Source organism: Panulirus ornatus, chromosome 58 (assembly GCF_036320965.1).
Source record: "Panulirus ornatus isolate Po-2019 chromosome 58, ASM3632096v1, whole genome shotgun sequence".
In the NCBI taxonomy this organism is placed as follows: Eukaryota; Metazoa; Arthropoda; class Malacostraca; order Decapoda; family Palinuridae; genus Panulirus; species Panulirus ornatus.
The window spans coordinates 1047826-1061753 of NC_092281.1; the positions used below are offsets into that span (position 1 = coordinate 1047826).

Genomic DNA, 13928 nt, shown 5'->3' on the forward strand with positions numbered 1-13928 from the left:
AGACGCCATGCCTTGTCAAAAGCTTTGGATATATCTAGGGCAATTACACAGGATTCCCTAAAATCTTTTAGGGATGATGAACAGACACCAGTACGATAGGAAAGAATATCACTAGCAGAGCTCACCTTACGGAAGCCATACTGGTAATCAGAGAAAACCGAGTTTCAAGATGTCTGAAGACATGGGTGTTGAGGAAGGATTCAAAGACTGGAAAGGGTAGATGTCAAAGCAACAGGACGATGGTTAGAGAGATTTGAACAGCCACCCTTCTTAGGGATGAGATGTACTAATGCATGTTTCCAAGAAGGGGAAGTTCTGGTTTTAAAACAGAAACAATAAACCAGCAAGCACAGGAGCAAGTTCAGAGGGACACTCTCAGTAAACAGGGATGGATGCCAACAGGACCATAAGCCTTGCTTGTGTCTAGAGAGAAAAGTGCTTTTCGGACAGTTTGAAAAGAGATTATGGGAAGGCAAAAATTTGTTAAGGAATATTCAATTGGGAATGTTGGATGTAGTTCTCAAAACAGAAGATTGAGAGAAAAAACAAACAAGTTATTATTATAAACAAAGAAATGTACAGTACTTCAATTTTAAAAGTGATGAAAGTTTGACAAAGATTGAGTTACTCTGACTATATGTCGAAATAGTGAATGTAAGGTTAAGATACCAACTGAAAAAGATCATCAGGGTTTGATCACTGTTTATAAGTGCAGAGCATTTTTGGAAGAAATGAATTTGAGGATTCAAAGACAGTTTCTGTTTCTTAAGTGAGAATTACTGCTATTTGAATTATTACAAACTGAGTAAATTCTGAATCCACATAAAGGGTAAACTTTTTCATACGTAGGGTTTCCTGAAGAGTGCGGAATTTTTTCATAATAAATAAAGTAATTAGAGTCAAGAGATGAATTTTAATATCAAAGGGATTTTAGGATATTTTTATAAAGAAATGGCAACAAATCGGGAAAGGGAGTAAACTAACCAAACTTATCTAAACCAAGTAGCTGAGATAACTGATCTAGTCTGAGATTATATGGAAATTTTCAAGAGTGAGAATTGGAAATCTGAAGAATTAGCATTGATTGTACAGCTAAAGGTGTATTTTATTTTTTTTTTTTTTTTTATAAAATGACGATAGTGCACGGTGTGACGAGGCTGAGGGGTCAATTGAACAGAGAAGGAAGAGGCTAACCCTTCAACCACCCGACACATCAGCCAGAGTAACTAAATAAGATGCCAAAGTGAGACTAAAAGATGAACCTAGCCATGCTTTCCAAAAGCTTTGATATATCACCAATACGCTGATCCCATCTTTTAGGATAGAACAGAACCAACGTATGAACAATGACTCAATCACTTATGTAGCCATCTTTCAAAACCGAGTTTCAGATGCCCTGCAAGAATGTAGAGAAGAAGTTTTCAACGATCTTCAAGCAATTGTCAAAGCACAGGACGTGTTCAGCAGACCTCCGAACATCATTCTTAGGCATATTACTCATCATTTCTCCAAGGGAATCCATGTTTTAAAACACGAACTTAACTCCTAGAACACAGGAGCTTTTTTAACGAACACTCTCGTAAACAGGTTGATTCTACAGACAAACCTTCTTGGTCAACAGAAAGTCTCTTACACATTTGAAAACAGACTATGGAAGGGCCAGATTGCAAGGAATCATACACTGGGTGAAGAACAATTACCAGATGTTGAGGAACCAATCGAACCAAAAGTTATTTTCTGTAAATTTGGAAGTAAGTACTTCGATGAAAATGAGAAGGTTTGCAAGGTCAAATTACCCTAAATAAGCCCAAACCATGAGTGGTCGATGAGGCTTTAGGTTTCCAATTCCGCTTGACAATCGATCTCTTTAAACCTTGATTCTAGTATCTTGCATTTTAAAACTGACCTCCAATGATTCAAGAACTTCTTGTTACCTTAAATCTATGCTGCTTATTGAAATTTATTACAAAACTGATCATACTTCTCAAAAAAAAAATAATCTTGTTCTGCAGTTGTCTCAATGAACTGAAATTTTTTATACTATAAAAAAAAATTTTTCAATTACAGCCAGGTTTATAGCCTATTATTTCTGATACAACTTCCCACATTCCAGGACTTTGCATATACTCCTACAACCTATCATAACAATCAAATTAACCTGGAACAATCTCAACTACTCCGATTACAGCAAATAAATTGAATTAAACCAAAATTCATCATTTCCACAACGTTGTTTTTTAAAACAAAAAAACTAAGAAGATATTTCCTTTTACAAATTATTCATTTTTCTTTATTCACGCTTAATCTCCATACAGCCCTACTAGAACTCAATATGCCCAACACTTTTGGAACACAAATTTCTTTCAAAAATAAAAATCTCTGGGAATAGGTAGTGGTTGCTGCTGGGTACCCAAGATTCATTAGCTTCAAACTGATGAAAAAGAGATAACTGACTACAATATCAACAATCTTTGAAGCTTCATATTGTTGGAACTTCAGGAAAAAATGTAAAGGAGAGGGTGCATGTGTTGGAAATAAAATGTCTGAGGATATTTGGTGTGAGGAGTGTTGGTTAAATGACAAGGTAGGAGAGAGGTGCTGTAGTAAAAGAAGTATGAGAGAGCTGAAGCGGGTGTATCGAATAAGTTTGGACAAAGAGAGAGGATGACTATGAGGGCATACATATCAGGAGTGGAGGAAACAAGGAAAAGGGGGAAACTAAAGAGGAGGTGGAAGGATGGAGTGAAAGACCTTTGAAGGTCTGGGGCATGAACAGGCAGGAGGCTGTTAAGTGTGCAAGGGATAGAGTGATGTGTTATATAATGGATGATGTGCTGTCAATGGGTTGAAGCATGTCATATGAAGTGGTTGGGAAATCAGGAAAGGTCTGTCGGGCCTGGTTGTGAACAGGAAACTCTGGTTTCACTGCATTGTAAATGACAGCTAGAGAGTGGATGCGAGCAAATGAGGCCAATTCTTCATCTGTTCCAGGCGCTATCTCTTTAATGTGGGAAAGGTAAACATACATGAAAAAATTCTTTGAAACTAATGAATTGAATGCCAGATGCTCAGCATCTAATGTGCTGCTGGCAATAATGTGAGACTTAATACCTCTGCATTTCTGGTGTAAACTTATCACATTTGCTAAAAGTATATCTATTGCCTTCAAAATCTAAAAATGCCAGTAACAACACATGCCACAAAAAAATTTACACAGAAGGAAGACAGAACAGGTGAACCCTATCTCCACTGGGTTAGGGTGGGCAGTTGATACTGCTATCACTGAATGTGTTCATTTGCTACTGATAAACATTTACAGTGGTCTTGACCTAATAAGTCTATATTTTGATACAAAATATTTCAACTTTTTCAGTTCTATATACATAGGTCCTCTGCATACCAGAGGGAATGAGTTCTTGATAAAGTATCCGTATCGTGAATTCCTGTGACAAGCACCATATTTTCTCATATACTCTCATGTTATAAGTAAAGACATGTTCATACAGAAATTTTTTCCTTTAACAGAAGTAATAAAAATGCACTTATAAGAAGATATATACATTTCTAATCACATATTAAATACAGTTTAGTGTTATTATTTTCGTCACCACAAATAATAGTAAGTACTCAAAACACATAAGCTTTTAAACCAGAAATGCTGTCACATGGTGTCTGAGGTGGTAGTAGGTGGTGGTGCAATGGAGTTACTGCTAAACCCAGAGGCTGACTATAACTGATGCAGTGACTGATTCAAACTCAAGCCTGTTGCCTATGTCACTGATGCATGTGCATGTGCCAGCCAGTGTGTTCTAAATTTCTAAAAAAGATAAAAATTTTGGCAATTTCATGTTCATGAATTATATTACTTTATGTAAATTTCTGTATGGGTGAATTTACACTCCATATTATAAATTTAATGTTAATGATAATGAGTTATAATTTCCATAACGGAGAATTTCTGTCACCCAAAAGTCCATATAATGGGAGACCTATGTACTATCTGCCACAAAAGATTTGATTTAAAAGAGGCAACATTACTTCTCTGTATATTTAGCAAACACAGAAAATAATGCTTAAAATCAAAGGATATTAAGATGCAATGTTATCCCAAAGGAAAAGAGAGACAAAGCAGATAACCCACACATCTGCAATTAACATAATGGGAACAGAAGGCTGGAAATCCTCCCCTCCTGAATTTATACTAACAAAATAAGAATCCAAGTTAGGATCTTTACTTTATGGATCAATCATCCATTCCTGACATTTCCTCGCTAAGGTTGGAAAGGCAGACAAGCATAAAAATATTCTTATTTTTTTCATTATACTTGGCTGCCATTTCCCACATTAGTGAGGTAGTGCTAAGAAAAAGACGACTTTTCCTAGAGGTACTGTGCTTGCACATGGGCACAACCCACTCACACATTTATATACATACACTCCCACATACGCAAATATACATACCTATACATTTCAATGTATACATACATATACATACACAGACATAAACATATATACACATGTACATATTCACACTTGCTGCCCTCATCCATTCTTGTCGCCAAACTGCCACACATGAAATGGCACCCCCCTCCCCCGCATATGCCAGGTAGCACTAGGAAAAGACAACAAAGGCCACATTCATTCACACTCAGCCTCTAGCTGTCATGTGTAATGAACCGAAACCACAACTCCCTTTCCACATCTAGGCCCCACAAAACTTTCTATGGTTTACCCCAGACGCTTCACATGCCCTGGTTCAATCCACTGACAGCACGTTGACCCCAGCATACCACATCGTTCCAATTCACTCTATTCCTTGCACACCTTTCACCCTCCTGCATGTTCAGGCCCTGATCGCTCAAAATCTTTTTCACTCCATCCTTCCACCTCCAATTTGGTCTCCCACTTCTCCTCGTTCCCTCCACCTCTGACACATATATCCTCGTTGTCAAACTTTCCTCATTCAGTCTCTTCATGAGACCAAACCATGCCAATACACCCTCTTCTGCTCTTTCAACCACACTCTTTTTATTACCACACATCTCTCTTACCCTTTCCTTACTTACTCAATCAAGCCACCTCACACCACATATTGTCCTCAAACATCTCATTTCCAACACATCCACCCTCCTCTGCACACCCACATCTATATAACAATGCAGGAACCACTATGCCTTCAAACATGCCCATTTCTGCACTCCGAGATAATGTTCTCGCCTTCCACACATTCTTCAACACTCCCAGAACCTTCGCCCCCTCCCCCACCATGTGACTCACTTCCACTTCCATGGTTCCATCTGCTGCTATATCCACTCCCAGATATCTAAAACACTTCACTTCCTCCAGTTTTTCTCCATTCAAACTTAACTCCCAACTGACTTGTCCCTCAACCCTACTTAACCCAATAACTTTGCTCTTATTCACATTTACTCTCAGCTTTCTTCTTTCACACACTTTACCAAACTCAGTCACCAGCTTGTGCAGTTTCTCACCTGAATCAGCCACCAGCACTGTATCATCAGCGAACAACAACTGACTCACTTCCCAAGCCCTCTCATCCACAACAGACTGCATACTTGCCCCTCTCTCGAAAGCACTTGCATTCACCTCCCAACCAACCCCATCCATAAACAAATCAAACAACCATGGAGACATATACATATCAACATATATATACATATACACATACATATACATATATACACATGTACAAATTAATACTTGCTTGCTTTCAATTCATTCCTAGCACCACCCTATCCCATAGGAAACAGCATCGCTGCTCCCGTTTCAGTGAGGTAGCACCAGGAAAACACAAAAAGGCCACATTTGTTCACACTCAGCCTCTAGCTGTCATGTATACTGCACTGAAACCACACCTCCCTATCCACATCCAGGCCCCACAGACCTTTCCATGGTTTACCCCAGACGTTTCACATGCCCTGGTTCAGTCCACTAACAGTACATCAATGATATAACTGCTAAATCATTGAATAAAAAACTGCATTAACATATACACACATGTATAATTCCCTGTTCAACATTATGCTCTATCTGAGTATGAATTTTTACATAAAAAAAATTTCATACATACTCACCATTTCCCACATTAGTGAGGCAGCATTCAAGAACAGATAAATGAGCCTTACAAGGTAAACTCCTCACTTGGCCCCCATCTCTGTTCCTTCTGGAAAAGTAAATCAATCAGGAGGAGAGGATTTCCAGCCCCCCCCCTCATCCCTTTTAGTCGCCTTCTACAACATGCAGGGAATACGTGGGAAGTATTCTTTCTCTCCTACCCCCAAGGGATATAATCTCATATTCACTACTAGCATTTCAAGTTCCAACTCCCTTCCTAAGGAAAAAACTGAATTTACTTTGTATTTGCTCATGTCTTTTTTATAATTCTTTGCAAGGACTGGATGTTTCTGTTTATTTGTTCACATGGGATGGATCACCCACACACTAGCATCACCAGCACTCCAAAGGTCAACATTCTACCCCATAGAAACATATTTCAAAATATGCATATCTGTGGTAAAGCAACATGAATTTTAAGCTCTTTCCCCACAACCTCAAGTAGTTTGATATATCATTAATAACAAGGTATAAAAACGAAAAGAAGACTGTTGGGAAAACTGCAACATAGTATTTTTACATCACAGTTTTTGTCTTTTTTTTTTACCCACTTACCTTTACAATGTGGCATCAGGAACAAATTGAATGGTAGGCACATTTGAACACATCTAGTATCTAGTAGTATATCATAAAAGACTGCTGGAGACTGAATGTGTGCAAATGAAGCTTTTGTTTGTCTGCTCCAGACATTACTTCATGAAGGAAGGAAAGCAAATAAGTATTACAAAAAGAAAAAAGAATAACGCCATCTGATGAATTACCCTATGAAAGCCTTGAACCACCTTCTGGTGATTTCAAAGGTAAAATTGGAGGTTTCTGTACCAAATGAGCCCCTAACATATCCAGTATAGTACATTTCATAGATACAACAGTGACTGCATTTGGTACACACAATTTCTGTCACCTTTAAAACAGAGGTGTCCTTCACAAGATGATTCAGTCTGAGTATACTTTGGTTTCTTACACACATTATTCTCTAGTGTGGCAAATATCACATAATAAAGTGCAAGTAGAAAATTAAAAAATGAGTAACCCATAAAGGTTGGGTTCCTGGCAAACAAACATAACAAAATATCACCTAAAGGTAATACTCCTTAAAGCTTCAATTTACACAACTTGTTACTCTAATTAAGTACAGCTTTTAAATAATCTCTGGAGGCTTGAATTTTTCCTGCTATAAATTGGTAAGTGTATGAAGACAAAAGAATAAGTACAACAGAAATCAACATATTTGGAAAGGAATACAGGACAGTAAACATATTAGTTAGAGAAAATCTTCTGTGGTGAAACTATTTCAGATCAATCAAATATATAAATATTCAATAATCTACCAAAGAATTTTGCTCCTAACATTTGTGCCAACTACTCTGCAAACACTGTAAAACACTTCTTTAAGGCAGTAATAAAGGCTTGTTTCCAGTAAGAAAGTATGCTTAAGGTGGGATGGTAATTTGTTACATCACACCAATACTTACAGTTTGGCTTGTCTGACCATAATCGAGCACATTAAAATTACATTGTTAAGTAATGTTCATAATAAGTAATAAGCATTTGACTATAACATACTTCTTTGTCTTATAAAAAGTAGGCAGTGACAAGTGGATGGCAGTGGCTGATGCACACTGAAAAGAACACATAGTTAACAGATACAACCTATACTAACTATGCATATTTCTTACTTATTATAAGGCATTTGGTTTACCTTTATGAAGGAAGTATTAAAAATAACGGTGCAGAAAGCTCTGACAACAAAATCTTTAAGGTATGCATGTGAGCAAATGCTAAACAAAAAAAATGACTGTATTCACAATACATTAAATCTTTGGAAGATCACAGACACTGGTCCAAATTCAAGAATTACCACTTGAGAAAGTAGTGATTGCAACCACTACAGAGTGTAAGATTATGACAAGGGAGGTAAAAACAGTAGTTACAAATCTTTAGCTACTTCTCAAGTTTTAAACTGAAATATGGACCACAAGCACAACTTCATAATAATAATAATACAGTAAAATTGTGCCACAACAGACAGCTAATTTGACTCACTGCTCATTGCTGTCCTTTTTCTGCAGTCATATAACTGTTTCAGAATTGACACCAAACATGTATGGTGGTGGTCTCTCTCGCTCAGTTTTTACTGTTCCATTGTTACTATAATTAGAGCTACGGATGGACCCTAAGGTACTTGATGACCCAGGAGGGATACGAGAGTTCGTGTAGCCATTGGCATGCATTAATGACCTTCGCTGATGAGATCCACCCATCAAGCCAGCAGTAATGGCCTGGACAGGTGGACGGCCATATGGATTTGGGTTTATTGATGGCCGCTGGCCATGATAGTTAGAATATGAAGAATGAACAGACGGAGGTCGCTCCACAGGGTCATGCCCAGGAGGAAAGCTGTTCACAGAATATGTGGAATTTGGTCTTGAGTGAACATACATAGGATTAGAGTGTCCTTGTCGCCCTCCTGTGGGTGGTCTAGAACCACTGGTAGGGTGGTAGGAGTCTGTACTAGTGGATGACTCATTTGCCTTATCCATGAGTCTGTTCACAGGATTGAGATATTGATGTCTTCTTGATCGCTGTGACGATCGCCCCTGAGTATTACGAGTTTGAGAGCGACCTGAGACTCTGTGGCGACTCTGGCGCTTCACTCGCCTTGGTGTCATTGGTTGTTGGTATGGGCTATCATCAAGGCCCAAATCTGGTGACTCACTACCCTCTCGCTGAGGACTGCAACGAAAGTTATGATGTTTAAATACAGAATTATATTCTCCAGTAATTCAACTTACTTGATATATAACAACATATAGTCAGAAGTAACTTTCTAGATTCTTGATATTAGAAAGTTTTACTATATGACATCCAACAGAAAAATGCCTCAAGAAAAGGATGGGATAGTTATTATTTTCCTAAGTACAATGAAAAGCAGTCTGCAAGGGGTCATGAAAGTGGCACCATACGTTGATGAAGAATCTATTACACAACAATCATAGTTTGAGTCTCTTGGAGGGTGACTATGATGTAATGTTTTTCTCGACATGACTAAATGCCCACAAATTCATGGTACAGTAATAACAAAAGATTTAAAGTATTTTTTTCTTTAGTAAATAAGAAGGCATGGGCAACATAATGTCCAAATTAGGAAGCAGCATTGCTACGCCATGCTTCAACGAGGTAGCACCAAGAAAACAAACAACAAAAAGGCCACATTCATTCACACTCAGTCTCTGGCTGTCACATGTAATACACCAAAACCACAGCTCCCTCTCCACATCCAAGCCCCACAGACCTTTCCATGGTTTATCCCAGACATTTCACATGCCTTGGTTCAGGCCACTAACATCACGTCAACCCTGTTCCAATTCACTCTATTCCTAGCACGCCTCTCCCCCTCCTGTATGTTCAGGCCCTGATCACTTAAAATCTTTTTCACTCCATCCTTCCACCTCCTGCTTCTCCTTGTTCCCTCCACCTCTGACACATATATCCTCTTTGTCAATCTTTCCTCACTCATTCTCTCCATATGTCCAAACCATTTCAACACACCCTCTTCTGCTCTCTCAACCACACTCTTTTTATTTCCACACATCTCTTTTACCCTTTTCATTACTTACTCAATCTTTAGGTGAAAAAGTTTCTGTTTCTAGTCCAGGTGTGAATTTTATGACTGTGACTGCCCAACAGTCAATAATCTCAACATTGAAAACCTGGTTCATCTGCAGCTCAACATTAGAATTAAGTCTAAATCATGTATACAGGATCATTTCATATCAATTAGCATATCAGGCATGGTTGATAAAGCTTCCTCACAAGTAATTGGTTCACTTGAATATCAATTTGCACTGTACATAACTAGAGAGGGAAGCTACAAAAATATCATTAGTAAGGCAAAAAGAGCTGTTGCTTAATATACAGTTATATCCTGCAGAAGTCATGCAGAAGTCAATGATAAATTGAATATTTGCAGGATAAATTAGTCAAATACAACTTAAATCATTACCTATACTCAACGGAGTAGATAGAGGTTGGTCTGCTCTTAGCTTTGCCTGCAAACATGTAAATGAATTAGTATGAGTATATGAAAATATTTCCTTACAACAACAAATAATGCTCCTTTTGCATAATATGCTATTAATGCATAAAAACATCGGTTTCTTATACCAAAAAGACCTGAAATTATATGGTAATTTCATGTCTGTAGACTACATTATTTTCACAACTTCTTAGGATGTTTGTTTTAATATGATACTATGTCAAACTTTTACTCTTATTACATAAGGATCAACAAAGTCTGTATCTTGTAATATACATTTTTACAAAATGAGTTTTGGCTCAAAGAAATAAAAGGTACACCAGCAATTGCTAAAGAATGAATATCCCCTATAATCAACTTTACAAATTATCAACTAAATAATTAGTGATCAAATCCACACATTAAAATATTACTTAACAAATAAAAAAGAATAATGAAGTAACACTGATGTGTTACTCATTACTACTATGCCACACCATTTATACTATAAAAAATAATCCTTATTCCACAGCAAGACATCACTAGAATGAGTAAGCAAGTAAGTACAGCTCAAGAAATCAATGCAACTCATAGCAAATCCACTAGCTACTGAAAACAGCTTGTGAGCGTCATTACTTGAGCGCACTGTAAGAGGGCCGAGATGCCCACAAGTCAGGTTCGTGTGTGGAACAAGCTGGTGTGGGTCCAGCAGTGGGGAGGGAGGGACTGATGATAATGATGGTGCTGATGGTGGTGGAGGCGGCCATGCAGGATTGGGGTCTCATGGGAGAGGGAGCAACCCAGAGACACTGGAACTCCAGAACAGCAGTAATACCTGGCATATGTGGGCTGAACAGCCATGTTACCAGTCACTCCCTGCTCAAACCCGCCTATAAAGTCGACTGTAACACCATGAAAGTTTGTAAGCAACCAGTAAATTTATGATTCCCAAATGCTTTAAAATCACAAGCATAAAATCTACAACTCTGATCCACTGTTATGAAAGAAAATCTTTTTGATGACCTAATACATCTATGCTCTAATTACTTAACTATAAGTTCATCAACATGATCCTGAATCCTGAAATACCTAACTTAACTGACATAGTTACTAAATTTACTGATGTAACTAAAAAAATAAAACCAGTACGAGTTAATTTTTACTTACAGCTGTCATCCTCCTCCAAGAAGATCTTTATAAGGTAAATGGATACACAGAGCCCCAAAACCTAAAATAAAAATATCATTTGATAACTACAAAGAGTATTATTGAAAAGAACAATACAATGGCTGAAAATACAAGAGAAATTTTGGGGAAGTCAAATAGACATATCTATAAATATTATTTGCACAAACTTCCAACATCTTTTCCTCATCTTGCATAGGTTCACTTCACGTGGACTTGATCTTCCATGGTTTATTTATGTAGGTTTGCGGCAGGGGTGTGTGATGTCTCCATGGTTGTTTAATTTGTTTATGGATGGGGTTGTTAGGGAGGTGAATGCAAGAGTTTTGGAAAGAGGGGCAAGTATGAAGTCTTTTGGGGATGAGAGAGCTTGGAAAGTGAGTCAGTTGTTGTTCGCTGATGATACAGTGCTGGTGGCTGATTCATGTGAGAAACTGCAGAAGCTGGTGACTGAGTGTGGTAAAGTGTGTGAAAGAAGAAAGTTAAGAGTAAATGTGAATAAGAGCATGGTAATTAGGTACAGTAGGGTTGAGGGTCAAGTCAATTGGGAGGTAAGTTTGAATGGAGAAAAACTGGAGGAAGTAAAGTGTTTTAGATATCTGGGAGTGGATCTGGCAGCGGATGGAACCATGGAAGCGGAAGTGGATCATAGGGTGGGGGAGGGGGCGAAAATCCTGGGAGCTTTGAAGAATGTGTGGAAGTCGAGAACATTATCTCGGAAAGCAAAAATGGGTATGTTTGAAGGAATAGTGGTTCCAACAATGTTGTATGGTTGCGAGGCGTGGGCTATGGATAGAGTTGTGCGCAGGAGGATGGATGTGCTGGAAATGAGATGTTTGAGGACAATGTGTGGTGTGAGGTGGTTTGATCGAGTAAGTAACGTAAGGGTAAGAGAGATGTGTGGAAATAAAAAGAGCGTGGTTGAGAGAGCAGAAGAGGGTGTTTTGAAATGGTTTGGGCACATGGAGAGAAAGAGTGAGGAAAGATTGACCAAGAGGATACATGTGTCGGAGGTGGAGGGAACGAGGAGAAGTGGGAGACCAAATTGGAGGTGGAAAGATGGAGTGAAAAAGATTTTGTGTGATCGGGGCCTGAACATGCAGGAGGGTGAAAGGAGGGCAAGGAATAGAGTGAATTGGATCGATGTGGTATACCGGGGTTGACGTGCTGTCAGTGGATTGAATCAGGGCATGTGAAGCGTCTGGGGTAAACCATGGAAAGCTGTGTAGGTATGTATATTTGCGTGTGTGGACGTATGTATATACATGTGTATGGGGCTGGGTAGGGCCATTTCTTTCGTCTGTTTCCTTGTGCTACCTCGCAAACGCGGGAGACAGCGACAAAGCAAAAAAAAAACAAAAAAAAAAAAATTTCATCACAGTTTGCCCTGCAAGGAAATGGTGCATACATATGCATATACATTTCCCTTGCCACAAAAAAGTTCCATAGAAATGAATCCACAAACAGAAATTTGTTTTTTACCATTAAAAGTTAAATCTGTATGAGCAAGACTCACACCAAAACAACTAAGCACTATATCTTTTATAATATGGGTGTGGCAAAGAATCAAGGTAAGCAGTTTGCTTTTTGTGCTTACTGTGTGGGTCACTACCAACTCAAGGGAAAAAGCTCAGAGAATCAGACATGCTCACATCAGTCAAGATTGCATAAGTGAGGAATCCACACAGAGAAAAGGTGAAAAAACTGGCTCATATAAGTGGAAGATCAAAACCGAAAGTCATAAGTGATGAATTCTTCTTTTCTATATGTTGAAGGCTCCAGTCATGGACAAAGGCCACATCAAGGCCAGGCCTTAACTGAAATATAGAGAGAATTATGAAACAGAAAATGAAAAGACAAGGGATAGTATCTATGAATTTCTGAGGAAAAGAAAAACCTGTCTTCTGAAATGTGCTAGGTCATAGTTATTGGGAAAGATGAGGGGGAATAGAGAGTCCCAGAGCTTTGACGTGTACAGAAAGAAGCAGATATCAAAACGGCTCACCCTTGAGTTGCTGATGGCCACATAATAATCATGCGACACAGAAGCTTGCCGAGTATGGCGTGGTCTAACTAGTGGTATGGGCATACAAGCAGCCAGCTCTCAGGAGCAAAAATGAAAGTAATACCTACAGAAGAGGGAAAGTGAACCAACATTGCGGTGTAGGGCAAGGGGGTCAAGTTTGGAAGTTAGCCTGGATGAAAAAGAGCAGAAATTGGTGACTGAGTCTGAAGTGTGTGAAAGGAGAAAGTTGAGAGTAAATGTGAATAACAGCAAGGCTATGAGGTTCAGCAGGGTTGAAGAACAGTTTAGTTGGGATGTGAGTTTGAATGGAGTAAAACTGAAGGAAGTGAAGTGTTTTAGATATCTAGGATTGGACATGGCAGCAATTGGAACCATGGAAGAAGAACTGAGTCATTGGAATGGAGAAGGGGTGAAGGTTCTGGGAGCGCTGAAGAGTGTATGGAAAACAAGAACTTTACCAAAGAGGGTAAAAATGGGTATGTATGAAAGAAGAGTAGTCCAAATAATATCATATGGATATGAAACAGGTAAGGCTATGCAGATGAGGGTGGATGTGTTGGAAAT

General features: G+C 38.6%; 1 protein-coding gene across 1 annotated transcript in view; it reads right to left on the reverse strand.

Annotated features, from left to right (window-relative positions):
- Positions 1 to 3546: 3546 nt before the first annotated feature.
- The window catches only part of NKAIN (Sodium/potassium-transporting ATPase subunit beta-1-interacting protein), a 118865-nt gene continuing 108483 nt past the window's right edge, over positions 3547 to 13928 (reverse strand). The window contains exons 5-7 of the mRNA XM_071695786.1: positions 11321 to 11381; positions 10142 to 10187; positions 3547 to 8871 (exon numbers count right to left, since the gene is read on the reverse strand). Coding sequence (XP_071551887.1) covers positions 8208 to 8871; positions 10142 to 10187; positions 11321 to 11381 — 771 coding nt within the window. The 3' untranslated portion in view covers positions 3547 to 8207. The remainder of the gene's footprint in view (positions 8872 to 10141; positions 10188 to 11320; positions 11382 to 13928) is intronic.